The sequence below is a fragment of the Psittacula echo genome (genome assembly GCF_963264785.1).
Source record: "Psittacula echo genome assembly, chromosome: 3".
In the NCBI taxonomy this organism is placed as follows: Eukaryota; Metazoa; Chordata; class Aves; order Psittaciformes; family Psittacidae; genus Psittacula; species Psittacula echo.
The window spans coordinates 71,538,170-71,557,437 of NC_137736.1; the positions used below are offsets into that span (position 1 = coordinate 71,538,170).

Consider the following 19,268-nt stretch of genomic DNA (forward strand, 5'->3'; position numbering starts at 1 on the left):
ATCAACTTTGGTAAATGTTGCACAATGATTTTAAAATTGAGTGGAAATAATCAGGTACCATAACAAAGTTACAGAATTTTTTATTTTAAAAAAGCTTTGCAGTACAGATTTTAACTGTTTTAAATATTTAAAAAATATTTGAAATATTATTTATTTTAAATATTTTGTTATATTTGTTATGTATATCATATAGATTTTTTTTTTATTTTTTTTTTCTTTTTTAAGAGAGAGAAAGAAGCATGTTACAGATCTGGACAGGTTAAACATGTCCAGGATTATGCCACAAATTTGAACTTGAATGGTCCTGCACTTAAGTTGGTTTCAAAGGTTGTTAGACTGGAACAGTATGCATTTTTAATACATTTGGCAGTATTTTTCTTAGCTGAACGGAAGGTTCCTGAATACTGATTCAATTTCCTCATACCACCTTTATTCATAGCTTATAGATTGACTTAATTCCTGGAGCTCAGTGGTTATATACACTGGTATGAGTTAGAACCAGGCCTATGTTGTTTATGCTAAAGCAAATTTTGTGAACAGTTACAGAGACTGTTTTCTCCAGATACATTGATCATGTGTTACCAGTCATAACAGGTTTTATAAACAGGTAGTTTATAAATTTGGAATATTTCAGTACTACCAGTTTAAAAGGCTCACTGGATCCAGTTTGGCATCATTTCATTTGATGTTTTTATGTTGCAAGCTTAGTTTATCCTGGAGTGCTTTGCTGAAGTACTAGAATATCTAATCATAGGCTATGATAAATGCTGTTTCACCATATCAGACTACTGGCTTGGATTTAGACATCTACATATGACGGAGTCAGCCAGGCTCCCTTTATAACTGGGGAGGAGAAACTGTCCCTTTTAGCATGCGGTTCATCATTACCTTGGATTAAACGACTGAGGTAGGCCAGAAAGACTGCACCCTAGATCTGTGTCCTTATCTCAACTGCTGATAAAAGAAATCCTGGAGCAGATATGGATACATAAGGTTATGTGAGATTTTGCCCTTGTTCTACTGCTATTCACTGTTTCTAGGCATTGCTGTAATGCGCCTCACCTTCTGAGGTGAGGTCATTAAACACTGTTTCTTTTAATTTTAAGGATTATTCCCAAAAATGCGATCTTACCGCTTTTTTTGCTGTTGGAATTGTTTGCACTTTCGGAAGTGCCAAGTGACTTTTTCTCAGCTTTTAGCAAAGCCACATCAGTTTTTAAGAATCCAGAAATGGTCTTTATTTCTGGATGACTTCCTCTGATTATCTAAATAAATTGCAATTGCATTGTTAAATACATTGGGAAATAGCCACCATTTTTCTTTTCCTAGATTTGGAATAAGTGAATTTAAATGATTTTGAATTGTTAATATTCTGTGTGCAGTCTCTGCATTCTCCTAGCTACTGGCTTTTCCTTAAAGAATAGAAATTAATAAACATAATGTTTAAAAAAAACATTTCACTAGCAACTTTTCTACAATAATAAACAAGGAAGTTACGATATTCCCAACAGAATGTGTTACTAACCAGTCTGTCTTGACATACTAAGGGTAGTAACTTTGTACTTGATGCGTTCAAACTTAAACAGGGGAAGTTTAGATTGGATATAAGGAAGAAATTCTTTACTGAGAGGGTGGTGAGGCACTGGAATGGGTTGCCCAGGGAGGTTGTGAATGCTCCATCCTTGGCGGTGTTCAAGGCCAGGTTGGATGAGGCCTTGGGTGACATGGTTTAGTGTGGGGTGTCCCTGCCCATGGCAGGGGGTTTGGAACTAGATGATCTTAAGGTCCTTTCCAACCCTAACTATTCTATGATTCTATGCAGATTGTAATTATTATAGATATGAGTTTGTCAAAGACAAGTTACGCTAATACTGAAAATGTGCTGCAGAGTTTGAGATTACTTTCTATACTTTCTTAAAAGGGCTTGTAAAACCTCTTCATGACAGAACAAGGTTTAGTGATGTTTAAGGATTCATGAAGCTGATCTAGACAGCATTTCCTTTAGATGCTGAGAATTTCTTTCCATGCTATGTATTAAATATTTTCTGCAGAATTTACCTTAAGTGCTGTGGGCTATGTTTATAGCGGCTCTCTGCAGTGTTTTGCCACACAGATACCATTTTAGATGTAAATTTTTTTTACACAAGCACAGTCATACAGAATAAATTTTAGACAGCATTAACCGCACAAAATATGAAGTTCAGAAAGGCTTTATTATTATTTAGAAAACAGAATTTCAGTAGTAGAGGAAAGAGTGTTTGATGGAAGAAGCTGGCATTGAACAGAAGCATCTGCATGTTTCTGTACAAATTTTGACATCTGTGCTTTGCTTCCATCCTTCTCAGCAAATGTTCATATTTGCTGAAAAAGTGATTATAAGCAGCTAGGAAGAGAGAATAAAAGAGTTGATAATAGTAGTGCTCCAACTGAGGGGGTGTACCTCCTGGAAGATGATACTACATTTCAATTTCTTCCTACACTGCTTTGAGTAAAAAAAATCCAAAAAATCTGTTTGACAGCAAATTTGGTTTTGTACAGAAAAATATAATTTTTCTCCCTCACTTAAATGTGTGTGCACATTTAAACTCTTAAATAAGAGTTCAAGCACTGTGTGTCTAACACAGTATAATATACTTTTTTATACTAGGTTCTTAGGCCAACTGAGGTATTGCAAACAGAGTCAATTCTTTGGCTAGGCTATGGTGCCATGGTTATGTTAACTTTAAAAACCGCATGCCTGTTGAGATCAACTAGGTTCTGTCTTATGGTATTTTTACCTAATTGCCCGGAGAGAATATTGTGTTGTGCATCCCTAAGAAATGCTCTTTTTAGCGCAATTACTGTAAAGTAATTACCTGTTTAAGACTGATAAAGGAGCGTGTGGGCATAATGTAATAGGTCATTTCCTGTTAATATCTATCTTTAATTATTTAATAACAAAATGTTATGTCTGCTCTTAAGTGTTTAATCAGGAAAGGAAAATCCTCCGTCCCGGGCTGGCATGCACAGTATCTGTCAAAGGCAGAACCACCACATCTCTAGAGATAAAATGTAAAGCATCACACTGGCCCCTCATTTTTTAGAGCCCAGGTTCTTCCTTCACATTGGCATATAGAAAGTGCCTGTGTCCTCGTGTTGTGCAGGCAGTGGTCATAGTAGAAGTCAAGGAGCATTACAGCCTCATGCTTAGCAGAGGGCGGATAATTATTGTTGGCCTAGTTTGGGGGAGCAGAGCTAAATGCCGATCTTGGCATCTCCCTGTCATGGCCAGTGAAGCGAGAGGCATGACTGTCTGGCAAAGTCACCTGCACCTCTCAAATGACTCTCAAATGTTCCTGAACACCCTTTGCCAACTGTCCTTAAGAGCAGGATGTTACTGCATGTTATAATCCATTGTAAAGCTGTTTTCGTCACTGGATGTTCACGGTGGGCTGAGGAGTTCTTTCGGTATGTTTTACTTTTTCTTCCCTTACTTGTCACCACCACATTAAGAGAACTAGAGCTACAGTTTCACCTGAAGGAATATCAGGAAACCTCTACATATAACAAGGGCCTTTTCATTTTCAGCAGTAATGTATAGAAACATTGTTTCCTTTCACACAGAAGCTATATCTAAGGACGGAAGAAATACACACCATTAAAAATGCTAATAGTTCATTTAAATAGTTTTGCTCTCAGTTTTAATATAGTATGTCTATTTAGTTCAGTTCATAAAATATACATGTACACTTAGTATTTCGTTTGATGTTTTGATTTGAGGGAATTGATACCTCTCAGGCTTCTGCAATCTACATAACTGTTTACATGAGACATATATTCTTGCTGCTGCTGCTTTTGAGATAGAAATTGATATAAAGAAGTTACATGTTTTTAAAAAAATGAGTAAATAGAATCAGAAAGTAAAATGCTGACTGTTTCGTAACGCAAGACAATTGACAGGTGAAAGACTGAGTGGTTGATGTATACCAGGATTTTTCTTATATGCGCTGTCCCCAATCTTTAATAACATTTCTTTTTTTCAGTAATGCTTATGACTTTTGTTAAAAAAAACAAACAAAAAGCTTCTTAAAGGTTAAATATAATCTTGTTTGCTGATATTGAAGGGTGAAGTCAGGTATTTTAGGGGCTAATACGTATTACTGAGTGAAATCATTCCTTCTGTTTTGCCACAATTTATCTGGAAACACAGCAAGGTTTAATAACCTAATTTGCTCTGAATAAATTCTGAGTCTGTAAACTTTAGCATATATAATAAGAGCAATCCAGTGTGGTAAGAATGATATCATGGTGTACTGAAAAATTTCTGGAAGAGTTATACAAATAGAATTCAGTCCTAAGAAACATCTTTTAAGGTATATCATGTTACTTTAATGACTTCTGGGAAAACAATGCTATTCTGTCTTTTTTTTTTTCTTGACACCATCAACTGATCTTTAGGAATGCCTATGTCTTGATATAAAAGTACCATTCTGTTGCTGCTTTGCCATGGGCCTTGTCATATTTTTATGAATGTGAAATACAAGTGCCTGGATATTTTATTTTGTTTCCTGGGAGCTGTGCTAGAACTACTTTTATAGGATGCTGAATTTGTATGTGATTTTATAGCTAGCAGCCTGAGGAGCTGCTTCTGTGTATGCTTAGTCAGCTTTATAGCATCCTTGCTAACCAGTGAAACTACTTTTCACTGATTTTGGAAAGCATGGAAAATGTTCTTAACTTTATTTGTTGATAGTATGTTACTGCGGTCACAATCATATAGAGATGGAATTCAACAATTAAATACCATAACAACTAGGTTCAAATATAATTGTGTGTACTAGATCAATAGATCCCAGGTACTGTGCAAAATACAATTAGGATTTTTCCTCTGATGGACATTTAGATAGAATCTTTTTTTGAATGCAGGTGAATTAGGGTTTTCTAAATGCACTACAAACTTATCTTTTTGTATGTCAATCTGAAGTAATTCCTGCATAGTGTCTTTGAAAAGATTTAAATTAGATTTTCAAAGTATGGAAGAAATGACAATAAGTGTTTGTTTCAGATGAAGTATATACAATTTGATTTCAAATAGTAAGGTGATTTCTGCTGAAAAGTCTATTTTCAGGAGTCAAAATCCACTGTACTATTAAATATGCTAATAGTTTAATTTGGTTTCCTTGATCTGTAGTTCAGGGTGATTTAAGTACTCACAGTACTTTGCTGTTATTTCTAAACTTGAGTCTTCCCTTTGATCAGGTAATGTAGTCTTCTGAGATTTGCCTTAAAGTAGGATTCAAGATGCTTTCCAACTGAGATTTGCCCTGAAATATGTTTTTTCCTATCTAGTCCGTGCCATAAGTTCAGATGATATGTTTTCTTCCCTGTAGGTATATCTCAAAGCTTTAAATCCTTTCTTCGTTCTCTGCTTTTTAACAGGCAAGGTCTTGAACATGCTGCTATATACATTTATTTCAGAAATGCTTTTTGATGCATTTTTATCCCCAGACAATGGTGTGCATGTTTGTTATTTTTCCTTTGTTTTTGAAACATGTAGCTTAGTTTTTCTGTTAGTGTTGAGTTTCTTCTAGTTAATACTATAGTGAAAGCAAAGTTCAATCAACATTTACATTGCTGTAGTGTTTATTCTGCTATGGTAGATTCAACTCTGGCTTTCTCTTACATATCTGACAAATAAATGAAATTAAGAGCAGGAGGTCTCCATATAAAGAGTCTTATGGAAAGTATGGTGACCTCATTTATAAAATCAAGAAGTGAATAATCTTTAGCTGGAACAGAGAAGCTGATTTATTAATTCTTCAGATTTTGTCTTGCTGTCTTCATCATATGTATTGTCCAGTCTTAAGTATCCGACTACAGCAGAAAACAGCAGTGAATGATGGGGGTGCTGACTGTTTTTATTTGGAGTAAAAATTTTTAGCAATCTGGCTTTACAAAATATCTGACTGTGTAACATCTGGTACAATGTTCATCTGTGTTTTCAGGTGCACTACAATGTTGGCAAAAACCTGGCTGACAAAGGAAATCAAAGTGCTGCAATCAAATACTACAGAGAGGCTGTAAGGTATTAGGAATTTTTCTGCTTTAATGATCGATCTTAAAATTTCTTTCATGTTCAACATGAAGAAAATGCTTAGGTATTCATTTTATGATCTGCAGCACTGCAGAGCTAGCAATTTGCATATAGTAATACATGTTCCATACGTAATAATCATCTCTTAAATTTTAAATTTTAGGTTGAATCCTAAATATGTACATGCCATGAACAACCTTGGAAATATTCTGAAAGAAAGAAATGAGCTCCAAGAAGCAGAGGAGTTGCTGTCCTTAGCTGTACAAATACAGTATGTTTAGAACAGTGCTAAGCAGTGTTTTGCACCAACTGAGCAGAAATGATGCAATCAATAGGATCTTGTGTTCTAAATGCTCAATTGTTCTCTCTCTTCTTTTTTTCCCCATTTGCCCAGACCTGATTTTGCTGCTGCATGGATGAATCTAGGAATAGTACAGAACAGTTTAAGAAGGTTTGAAGAGGCAGAGCAAAGCTACTGGACAGCAATTAAACACAGGAAAAAATATCCAGATTGTTACTACAATTTAGGGCGGTTGGTAAGTGCTTTTGAATAAATTACATCTATGACAGGAATCTCTGTGTGTTTGCATATAACAAAAAAAATCCACTGTGCTGTTAAATACGCTGATAGTTTAATTCGGTTTCCTTGATTTGTAGTTTAGGGTGATTAAATATTTTTGGTAGCTTTCCCTATTGCTTTCCCAGCATACTTCCTTCCATAGCAACCTTCTGTAGTCCTAATTTTTTCATACAAAGAGGTATAATCAAAAATATAGATTGTGGTCTTTTGTTCAAAAGATAGTATTAATCATTTCCCAATATTAGACTGTTTTCAGTTGTTAGGTAGTAGAACTATGCCCTAAAAAAAATTCATTTAGCTTTTTGGAAATAATAATTAAATATTTACTTATTCTCTTGCGTAGATTTCCAAATTCTGGTTTTCTTCCCTATCTTACTGGTACATGCATATGTGAAAACAAGCCTGGGTGCCAGAGAAAAGCAGGTTAAAATTAGTATATAGCACTCTCTCTTCCATACTACCATAGTATTCTTTTTACATTTCATATTTTTATCTCTAAAAACAAGTTCTACTAGAATGGAATAGCTCTTTAGAACAGCTCTTTAGCGTCTTTTGTGCATGGTAGGAAAGTAAAACAAATCAGAGTGAAATGACTGGGTTTTTCTTTGGTTTTAGTACGCAGATTTGAATCGCCATATAGATGCATTGAATGCATGGAGGAATGCTACAGTTCTGAAACCAGAGCATAGTTTGGCTTGGAACAATATGATTATATTGCTTGATAACACAGGTATAAGCATATTTGAATGTTTTAATGAATAATTCAGTGTGTAGCAAAACTTAAAGCTTTTTCTGTATTTATCTAAAAGGCATGCCCCTTGTTTGGCTCTCCAGACATTCTATAAATGGCTTTAAAGCATCACTTGGAATCCAGCCCATAAACTGAATTTCTGATCCTTATTTGAAATGCCATCATTGTGGAAGCATGTTTGTATTGTAGATCAAACTTAACTTTTGAATCTGTGCTTTGTTGTTCTGAAGATGTTACCTGTTGAAAACAAAATGGGGGTTTTCTATTGTCTTATTCTGTGTAAATTTACATTTGCATGTGTATGATACCTGGTTTTCTTTAAAAATGCATGTACTCTGTACAATATGCATGCTTGCAGCATGAAAAGTAACCAGTAAGGCTGTGTTAAAATATGCCTTTTTTGGTTTTTTTTCCACTGAATGGGCTTCCAGGCAATCTAGCTCAAGCAGAAGCAGTTGGAAGAGAGGCCCTGGAATTAATACCTAATGATCATTCCCTTATGTTTTCATTGGCAAATGTACTGGGGAAATCACAAAAATATAAGGTAAGTAATGAGCTTTCTGAGTGTTCAGTTTTAGGTTTGGGGTTTGGTTGGTTTTTTTTCCTGTGTAAACTCTCAGCTTTTTGTAGAAACTGTTTGAGGAGGTCATTGTCAACTGTGACTTAGATAATCAGGTTTAAATGCCCATTTCTGTCACAGTATTGCTGTGTGATTCTGGACTAAGTTCATCCCACCTTATTTTAGATGCCTGGGTTATGAATGTTGCTGCCCTAAACTGTTGTCAGTGGTCACTGAAGAGAAATAGGCATTTAGGCACACTAGAGGGCACTTAGGGTCTTGTATTGCTTCACTGCCGAGAGAGAAAGCCTGCTTTGATTTAGAGGCCTTGTTTCAGGAGCTGAAATTAGATGTGATATGCTAGTCCTTGTGCTTTTGGTATGTAAACGAAGCAAGGTTTATCATTATCCCATATGAATTCTAGCCTTTTGCTCAGACACTATCTAAAACAGAGATATACAGACTTGCTAATTGCAGACTGAGGATGGGATACCTGGGTAATTCCAGAATATTAAGAGGAAAAAGTCCATGCACTGAGCACTGTATTGAACTTTCTCTTGGATGCAGTGGACCAGCCTGTGAGTGGTGTACCTCAGCATTAGCTACTTCTATTTACAAGTAGTAAATGTCATGGAATTGATAAGAATGAGTTATTTTCCAAAAGGAATTGTATGAGCTGACAGAATAAATCATACACAGTTAATATATTTAGTTGTTTTAATTTACTCTGTAGTCACTGGTTTATGTATGTGATAGGGACAAATTAATAATCAAGGAAGTTTTTTGTATTTGTCAGAAAACTCATTTACTGAACAATGGCTTTTGGGGGTTTTGGTGGCTTTTTGATAGCGGTTAATGTTAGCAGCACTGAAGGAATATCCTCAGTATATGCAAATTAAGGAGACTTCATGGTGTGAAACTTCTCAGAATAGATGCATTTTTCCTCCCATTACTGTGTTTACTTGGATTTTTACAGTCCTGTTCAGCTGTGGAGTCATGACATATACACATGAGAAGCCAGGGCCTGTGACAACCCAGCACTTGCTTTAGTTTGTGATAAATTGCTGTTAAGACACCCCATCACTGTTTGTAGACTGGCTGGGTTTTTTTCTGTACACTCTATTTCTTTTCTCTCTCCATCTGAGACTGTTATGAAATACATATTTTAGGTTAGTTTAACAAAGTTCCAAAAGGATACAAATTAACGGCCAGAATGTATAAGGGATGAGATTATGGAGGAGGTAATTGCTGAGATTATTTTGGTTAGTCGTGACTGTGAAAGAATGGAGGATTGTATAGTTATTCATCAAGAAGAGCATGCAGCATGACAGAATAAAGAGCATTCATAATGAGATAAGTAGAAAAGGTAAGTTGAAAACAAGCTAGAAAACTTGTCCAGGTGCAGGAGAAATAATTCTGGTTTAGTGGATTTAAAAATTAAAAAAAAAGAGGTAGTGCTTTTGATTGCTGGGTCTGAAAAGTCATTATGCTGCAGGGGAGTGTGTTGGGGACAAAGTAGAAATGACAGTAGGGGAAATGAAGCTTCCAAGTCAGCATCCTAAATAAAGTAAAAGGAGCAGTGGAGCCCAGCAAAGAAAGTAGGGAGCCAGAGAGTGTTTTAGTAGTTCAATATGGAGTAGTAGGTTTGCGCAGAGCAAAAACCTTAACTAGTCACTTGAAGTAGATGAACTGTGCCAGAGAGAGCAAATTAAGGGGATCGAGAAGTGGACTCACTTAGAAAAGGTTATGATTTCAGCAGCTGTATTTTGCATCACCTTGAAAGAGCAGCTACAGGGGGGAGGGGGCTAAGTGGGAGAATGCTAAATGACAATTAAAATGCATAGAAAATTCAGACTTCTCGTCCACCCCCTCACCATGTAAAAACAGAGAAGTAGATGATGCCCTAATAAGAGTGTTTTGAGTGTTTGGAATGGGAGGGGAGTGGGAGGGGAGTAGGAGGGGATGGAGACTATCAAGGTGATGGAGGTAATTTTCAGAGGGCTACCTGGCTGTGTCTGATGTGTTGTATAACCTCAGGCATTTCATTTATTGGATTACTTGTTATGTGGGTATATAAAAGTTGTATTGGCTCTGTTGCCATAAAGTAAGATTTGTTCTGTGCTTTTTGTTATCTCTGATTTTAAAAGACATTGAGTTGAAAAGGTTATACTATGTTATGAGAGATTTCATTCACCACAGAATATTCTCCTTCAGTTTCAAATATACTTTGATTTTCAGCTGAAGATGGTTTTCCTGAAAAAAAAAAAAAAAAAAAAAAAAAAAGAGAGAGAGAAAATGCAACCCTTTATGATTTCTGTTTGTATCTACTCATGAATGATTTATTGTTCCAGAAACAAAAGCACATAAAGAATGAGCTGTTGTGGTGGTTTTGTTTTGGTTTTTTAATTAATATCTGTTATATGAAGTTAGAGGTCTCCTTTAAATGCTTGTTCTTGTCACAATGGATGAAGAACCAAGCTATCTTTACTTCTTTGAAAATATGGATGCTGTACTTTTGTAATGTATACATCTATGCTTTTTCTGTGAAAAATACAATAAATTGAAACCATTCAGCTTCTTTTTTTTTGTTGTTGTTGTATTTGAAATAAAGCCAGACTACAATTTTGTGTTGTGGCCTTGACAGCAGATGGAATGCAGTGTGCTTACCCAAAGCCTTTGCTATGCACAGTGTGCAAGTTTCTTGGCAACACTTAAAGATTTGGCAAGATACAGCAATTTGAAATATCACCGATGTACTGGAATGTGTATTTACTCCATATAGCTACAGTAATATGAATATGATGCACCTTAAATGGCCTTTAATCAGCCAGTATGCTTCTACTAGCTGCTGGGCAAAGTAGTGGTGATAAAAATGTTTTCAGCATGTAGTTGAAAATGTATAGTAATGGCAGCCAGCACTGAGAATCTATTTCATTAAATTTTCTGGGAGCACATTGCCCTTGTTGTCCTGTCACGCTTTGGCAGTGAGAGGATGAGACCATATATTAGGTGCTTCTCCTTTGTGTAGGTGGCAACTTTTAGGCATAAGAGTGAACTAATTGGACAGCACATCTTTCACTTTGATTACTGTTAACCTGCCCAGTGAAGAAAACAGATTTACTTATTAGACCAAAATAATAAAATTTGTGGGGGGAAAAAAATACAACTGATTACTATATGCTTAGGCTTCGATGGTCATACGAAAAGCGAAGGATATTTTGCAACACCACTAGACTTGCCAAATGTGACAGAGAATCATTAAAATCCTAGAATCATTTTTACTGGAAAGGCCAGTCAGAGTCATCTAGTCTAATTCCTGACCCAAACCAGGGCAATTTCCAGTTGAATCTTGAACATCTCTATGGATGCAGATTCTGAAACTTCTCCAGACAGCATCCTCCAGTGCTTGACAACCCTTTGGTTTAAAAAAGTTTCTGGACATTTGGTTCCCTTGCTCAGTACTATCCAAGTATTCCTTCTCCTGAAACAGGATGTCCTGCAAAAGGATTTGTCAAGAACCCTAGGGTTTGTAATTTCCTTGATCAGTGAAGATGAAGGCATTTTATGCATCAGCTTCTCTTGACTTGAGAGTCGCAGCCTTACTGCTGTGCTCAGCAATGCCCTGAAAGGAGCCCAGAGTTTAGGTTTGAATTTGGATATACTGGGAAGCTCTTAGGTCACTCAAAAGTTGAGTGACTCAATTTTGACACATCAGAAATTTCTTGCCTCTGAGGGACCTTTACAGAGACTTACTTCATGCTTCATATGAGCAGATGGTGGAACCAAAAATCTGGCTGACAGGTTTTCTTTTTCAATAGAGCCTGTCTTGTGTTTTGTAGATTTCAGTAATAAGAGCTTAGGACAAAGGAAAACCCTTTTCCCCAGTTATTGTTCTCACATACCTCAGGCAGCAAGTATGTGTGTTCAGACAGAAGGCTACCACACTGAGGTAATTTCATCTTCAACTCAATTGCATTGAAACTAAATGGGCAACTTTCCCTAAAACACAGCACAGAATAGAAACCTATGTAAAATTCGCTCCCCAAAATATATAAACTTGCATGCAAGTGAGTACATATACTCCATTTGGATCGAGGGAGAGGTATCTTTTTAAACTTCTGCAAGGAAATATGCTCTGGAACAGAAGTATCTATATTAGCAGCTGCTTTGGGAAAATAAAAATGTTTGAGTTTGAGAATAAATTTAGTGGTAAATTGTTCTCTGAATATTTGGTGAGGGAGTTCAGGTTTCCTATGAACAACTTGGATGTCAATGGTCCTAAGAGTACGCCACTGCAAATGGGAATCTGGAAAAATAACTTGTGAGGAATATTTCAGTTGGCTTGATCTTTTTAAGGAGCAGGCACTCAGCTACTCTTCACTGAGAACCACACTGAAACAGGTCAGGTCTTGAGCAACCATGGCAGGGGAGTTGCAAGTAGATGATCTTATAGTCCTTTTCAATTATCTGTTTGAAAGGGGTTTACTGGAATGCCCCTATTTTAAATGCTAAAAACTATTTTAAAGGGAAAGGCGCCTAAAAGCAGTTTGGTCAGATAGTGAATTATCCTTAATTTGATTGAATAAGTAGGGAAAGCTTCAGTAGGTAACGCGTGAAAATACTGTAACTGTGGGTAGGAAAAAAAAAGCAAGTAAACTGCTTTGCAAACCTCACTAGTGCTTAATAGCTGTCTGCTAAAATAACAGCAGCCTGTGAAAGCATGGCACCTATTTGTAGCTTTATTACTGTTTTCTGGAGGCTGTAGCCACCTGATAGACAGTATCACATGGGCTTAGAATATATATATACTGTGGTATCACACGAATGTGGCATTTTTGGGAGGGTTTTTAATTACAATCATGGGTCAATTTTGTAATATTTTATATACTGAAGGAGTAGACTGTCCTGTTGACTTGTTCTTCTAAATTATTCAGGAATCTGAAGCTTTGTTCCTGAAGGCAATTAAAGCCAATCCAAATGCTGCCAGTTATCACGGTAATTTGGGTAAGAGCCTTTCTAACTCTTATCAGCTGTATTGTTTGTTTGCTTCATATTCATTGTGTTTTAAAAGAAAAAGCAATCTTTTACGCCTTCTTCCTGCTGGGCAGATTTCTATTTCACTTCCTAGAAAAACTGCCAGCCAGAAGAACAGGGCACTAAACCAGAAAAGCTGTCACACGATATGACAGATCAAGAGGGCTGCACAATCCAGCCCAGAGGTAGCTGCACTTCAGTGTCTGCAAATTGGTTCATTTATGCTATGCTTGTAACCTGCAATGAGCTCACCAGAGAAGAGCTGCCATTTATGGCTGCAATGTAATTCATTCCTTCATCATTCCCATGCCAGTTCTGCTCCCAGGCTTTGCTCCTGCAGTTGGCAATAGAACAAGCAGCTACTGTGCCACCAGCCAGTGAGAGACCCTCACTGGAAAACAAATGCTTTAATGTTGTTTTCCAAGTGATTGGCAAGATTGCACATTATTCAACAATATTGCTAATGAAATTCCTCATTGATGTTCCAGCTGTACTTTATCATCGCTGGGGAAATCTTGACTTGGCAAAGAAGCACTACGAAGTCTCTCTGAAGCTTGATCCTATGGCACCCGGAACCAAGGAAAACTACAACCTCCTAAGAAGAAAACTGGAGCAATTGCAAAAGAAAGGCGGTGCCTGATGTTTCTATTCAGGTTGTCCGTGCATGCTGTTTACGATTCATGTTACATGGGTATTTTTGACCATGTAAAGGATTCAGTTATTTCTCAAAAATAATACCACCAGCACTGCACACCTGAATGTCTAATTATGCCCTCCTACAGATCCTAAAATTTCAGCATGAGGGTTTATTTTATTTTTACTTTTGAACTGCTTTTAAAGTCCCTTAGAACAGTTTTATAGGTATATGAAAGCACGCAGATGGAATTTCACAGCTTTCATTTATAATTTGGTATCTTCAGCTGACTATGATTCTTTGACTTTTTAGTAGAAGGATGAATACCAGAAGGCAGTTTTATTTTTGAAAATGATTCTTAAAAAAGTGCAATTTCCTGTTTAAATACTTATCAAGTGTGAAGAATATCCGTCCACTTCAGTTTTATTACTGCCTTCTACTGCCAGTCCTGCAGAGCCAGTGGAAGAATGGATTCTGTCCAGCACATCAGTCTACACATGTAATTTGAGTTATGCCCTTGGTCTTGTGCCTGATCTCCACCCTGTGAAGTGTCAGGTTTGTAGAGTAAATGAGGACAAGAATTTGAGCATAAATGTTTGTCAGACAGTGCACTGCTGAGGTATGCTTGAGTGAAGAAAATACTCTTAGATTAAGATGGCAGATGTTAGCAAGCAGCAAAGGGAAAAGAAGTGTGAGGCAGTAGAAGAGTCAGCTAGAGTTTGTGTCCTTGCAGACAGCCTCACCTAGCATAGACAGCTTGGTTAACGAGTCAGAATTGCTTTAGCTCCTGCTGCAGGTTAGTGGTCTAAATATAGTAACGCATCTACAGGAGCTAATTCCTGTGTTCTCAGGCATTTCAGTGCTTTCTGGTTAAGGATACTACACCTTTCAGTTCCTATATTCTTGGTGAATAAGGAGAGAGTTTCTGTGGAAAAAGTAACTGGGCAGACGACCTGACTTTGGCTGTTGATGTTTTAACTGGAAGGAACTCAGCTTCACCTTAGTCTCCTGTGGCTCATGTGTTTGCTGAAGTGTCAGTTAAATAAGCATAAACTGATCACATTGATATGGGATGATCCAGAGATGGGGTACATTGATACAATGTTGCTTCTCTAAATGGGCTATGCTTTAATACATGTTTAAACTCTGGCTGTCCAGAGTTGTTTGTCTTGTGCTAATATTTACATTCATGCTTCAGATAGTCACATGTCTATTTGTTGTTTCCTTGGCATGTAAGATTGGAAGATTGCTATTGGATGTGAAAACTGAGGAATTTTACCTCACTTTTCATATTCCTTTATTCTTTCCGACCCTGTCCCCCAGGAAGATACTGATCAGTGCAGTATTTGCAGCTTTCCTGATCTGTCCAATGATTATTTGATAGGAGGTTGTGTAATGTTCTTCATACACAACTTATCTATGTGAGGAACCATTTAAAGTGTTGGGGGAATGCTTGCCGTAAGACAGGATGTCGCATGACCCTGCCATCTGACCACCATATAACCATTTTACATCTATACTATGTTTTGAACCTACTGTAGACTACTTTTATGTTATAAATCTGCTTGGAAGTTACAGTTGTTTCAAAAACCAAGTGTGTCTGCAGAGCACACTGCAGCACTGCAGAGCTACCAAAGCATCCTCTGACAAAACTAGTTTGGGTAACACAGGTAGTGCAGCTAATGTAACATTCTTGCTAGACTAACTGTAAATCTAGCCAGAAAGGCTGTGGCAGTGTGGTGCTGTCCATAAGTTTGGTTTTGAATGAATTAATATGCCCATGTTATCTAGTATGTTGTCATACTGATTTTAGTTGAGGTACCAGGGACATGTATTTGTGCTAGTGCAGTGCTCCTCTTCTACAAATACAGCCTGTTTCTCAGCAGGACTCACTAGTTTATATAGGGTACTAACTTGATGCAATTGTTTCCATTTCTTCTGGTTTCTGGACAGAATTTTCAGAAGCTAGTTTCTGAATGCACTTGCAGGATATAAATATGCTCTTTGATAAGGGTCTGTACTGATCCAGCAGAATGTTGCACCACTATGGGTAGTCATCTTCCAAAAACCAGCATAGTTTGGTCAGTACCAACTTTTGTATCTGAAACATGCTGAAACAGATACACCCTTCAGTACAAACGGCAGACTTCTAAGGCTTGCCATACGTACCCTATTATTCATCAGATACAGAGAATACTTGGCTACTTCAGTCAATGAAGTATTAAAGAGTTGGGATCTGGCTGGATGAGCTAATTTATAGCAGAAGATGAGTGTGTTTAATCATGTCTTTTCTGTATATTTGGAATATGACATACTGAGTTTAAATTATTATTCTCATCATAAGGTTCACATGTACAGTTTTCCCTGTTGCTTGCCATATTAGCTTTACAGAAATACAGTAGATCAATATTATGTATGGGGTATGAATTCTCTCTAGATGATTGTAAACCAAAGTTGTTTTAGGAATTCCTCTGTGGAGGTCTGTCAGTCATTCTACTCAAGAATCTTAGATAGAAGAGACATGCCAACAAATCGATAGTTTTGTTGGTATCTAGAAGTGGTGTTTACTCTTCAATACAGACAATGTGAGTTCTTCTTGATTAGTTTTCTGACTACCTGTTTGTATTTTTGTGAGGGTTTATTTGTTTTGTATCATTTTCAGTGCTACATAAATTCAGTGTGATTACTTGTATGACAGTAATAAGGAGGATACAATTCTGTCTCAGTGTGCTGTTAAGGCAGAACTGGGTTCAAAAGAAGCAACAAACAAAACTGCTATTTTAATAAAAAATTCCTTAAGACTTTCAAGAATGCTAAGATTTTTTTACTTTATTTTCAGAAATATTTTGAGAGTGCAAATGATAGAGTGAGTTTTATTTAAAATGGTTAAATGTTAACCTTTTGCTTGGTTTTTCATACCTCATGAATGACTCCTGGAACAGTGCATAACGCACAACCTGGAAAAGAGACGGGTGAAGAATAAGTGGGTTAGTACATAACTGTTGTTACAAACAGTTTCTGCCTTTCCAGCATGCTGGATTTTTTCCCATTACCTTTCCACCATTGCTAGTTACAGAAGATTAAAGTTACTTTCTTATCAGGTGGCTTGTTTGATTCTCTAATGAAATTAAGAAAACTGGATACTTTTATTTTTTTCTTCAAAGATTGCCTGTTCAAGTACAGTTCTGAAGAGGGAAATACAGAACGATTCAGTGCAAAAAATGGAGTCAGAAAAACATTCACAATGACTGCTATGGATGAGAGTCTCTTTTCACCAAAAACTTCCAACAAGTTCCCTAATTGTATGCTTCTGTCATGTTTAGACCAATGCCATGTACGTGAAGTTTCCTATTATTTAATGTCATACTTAGGATTTAAAGTTTAGAGATGTGGGTTGTGTGTGTGTTTATGAGCACTCAGAAATAAAAATCTTAAGTACTTTTGAATGGTTTGTTAAAAATATGGGGCCTATTCACTGGGAATTTGTCTCCTTCATATTTGAGACCTGCACCTCAGCTTTCTGTCCTAGTTTCTCTTTATAGTCACTGGGAAAAAAAAAACAACAAACCAGGTAACTTGAAACAGGATTCATCTCCTAAAGAAAGCATCTTTAGGATGTGAAGCATCATGTACTTGAAGCGGGTATTGCTCCTCACTAACTGCAAAGGGTAAGTAAGGTGATCAGCTCATATATATGAAGAAAATCTCACTGCTGCTCAGTTGAAGTAATCTGGTCTCATATGCCTCCAGCACTCTCATACATTATTTGCACCAAGAATTTTAAAAGACTGGCACTGAAGCAAATTGGCAGGTACTTACTGTGAGAGTCAGAGAGTTACAGTAGTTGGACGAGGGAATGGGATCAGACAAACTGGGAGAGCTTTGGTTTCTGCAGACAGTTAAATTTTACATGACAGATAAAGCACCTGAATGTTAAATCTCTGCCTACGGAAACAGAACATTCAGGTTCAGTTTGATTCATTGTTAGCTTGTCTATCATCACAATAAAAGGTAACAATTTCTTATTAAATTTACTTTTGGTGCCCTTTACTTTGTTTTAAAAGCAATCTAAAGCAACTGTAAACTTGTAAAGGTGAGATTTTTTTTTCTTAAATTGAAGTGCTATTTCAAGCTGTAGCTGTTTGAATGTTAAATGTGATAGCATAGCCTATTTCTGTGTGCTGAGGTCTTTTAGTTTAAATAGCTTAATACTTATTTGCTGGTTCCTGCTTGTGTTCTACATTTCCTCTGAGTGCAGGTACATCTACATGTCTATCATTTTATGTAGATTCCCACATGATTCTTGACTTGACCTTTGGCACTGGATAGTGCTTCCTCCCACAGCTCTCTTATGTCTCTACCAAATGTGTGTTTATGAGGGCATGTTTAACTCAGAAAGACTAAAAATTGCTAGAAACAAAAGTGAGAACACACAGTTGAATTTCTGAGATGTAAAACTGCTTGGGGAGCCAAGCTCATGTCCCTTACAAACCACAAGCAGCAAGTACTACTAGTACTGGTGATTTGGACTGAGTGCTGGGCTCCACGATAACATGAAATGGTTGTACATAGGTGTACATAGCTGTGTGTTCAGTGTATGTCAGTGATGATACATGTCAAGTGGTTCAGGGCTTTTTAAAATTTTTTTGTTAGGAAAAAGAAAATCCTTACAGATACTGAAATAGGAAGCTTGTGATTGCTGAGTTGAACTTTTTTAATGTAGTGTTTGATCATTTAGATTGCCACTGGTATGTTCCAATTTATTTTCAGCTGACCAAGAAGCAAATACATTTGTAATGGAGCCACGTAATAAATCTGTGTTTTGCTATCTTTTTGAATAGATTTTAATTGTGATAATGCTGTTTATTTTTTTAATAAGGTTTTGATTCAGGCTTCTGCTGTAAAATGGGAGGAAAATGTCATGGGCATGGTAGACTGGTACTGTGAGACACAGGAAAACATTCTTCCCCTTGGAGTAACAGTTCCAAATCTTGATTCTGCACAAATGTGCAGATGTTGAATGCATATACCTAAAAAATGCCAACCCGAAAGCAGCACTTGGGGAGAATAATGCAATACTTAATTAATTCAACCTCTAGAACAAGCTATAGGAAGAAGAGCAGGAAATACTGCCTCAAACTCAGAGCAATCTTACACTGCTTTAGAGCTGGAATAGTTATTGAATACCAAGTGTATAAGAAAGGGAACAGTCGGTACCAGATGCAAGCCAATTCTCAACTTACCGACCAGTCAAGAAGGAGGGGCTGAAAAAAGAAGGGTAGTTGCTGTCCCAGTACCCGGGCTGCAGAACGGTGCTTGTATGCCCCAGATACGGAAGTACCGAGTTACTCAGCGTCAAACAGAACAAGGACTGAATTACTCCTCCTACCAGCACAGCCAGCTTCTCACAGTGATTTTGCTATGTAGAGCCTTAACCTGCTTTGCTACAAGGCTGCATGGTGCCTGTGGGCCAGCTCGAGGGGGTGCTCGGCTGGGGATGGGGAAGCTGCCTGAAAGCCCGCGCCACGCTCGGAAGGTTTAGGACTTGAGCTCCTGCAGACTCGACCCCTGTCTCTACACACAGCCAAAACCCCTTCCAGGGCGCGGTCAGCACTGTTCATGAAACAGTGAGGGTTC

The 19,268-nt window shown here is 37.2% G+C and overlaps 1 protein-coding gene across 1 annotated transcript in view; it reads left to right on the forward strand.

Annotated features, from left to right (window-relative positions):
• Window positions 1-13,637, forward strand: part of TMTC4 (transmembrane O-mannosyltransferase targeting cadherins 4) — a gene marked incomplete at its 3' end in the record, with an annotated part of 47,532 nt that extends 33,895 nt beyond the window's left edge. Inside the window, exons 11-17 of the mRNA XM_080612622.1 lie at window positions 5,985-6,064; window positions 6,237-6,344; window positions 6,468-6,609; window positions 7,269-7,383; window positions 7,836-7,948; window positions 12,898-12,967; window positions 13,486-13,637. Of these exons, the coding sequence (XP_080468748.1) occupies window positions 5,985-6,064; window positions 6,237-6,344; window positions 6,468-6,609; window positions 7,269-7,383; window positions 7,836-7,948; window positions 12,898-12,967; window positions 13,486-13,637 (780 nt within the window). The remainder of the gene's footprint in view (window positions 1-5,984; window positions 6,065-6,236; window positions 6,345-6,467; window positions 6,610-7,268; window positions 7,384-7,835; window positions 7,949-12,897; window positions 12,968-13,485) is intronic.
• Window positions 13,638-19,268: the final 5,631 nt, after the last annotated feature.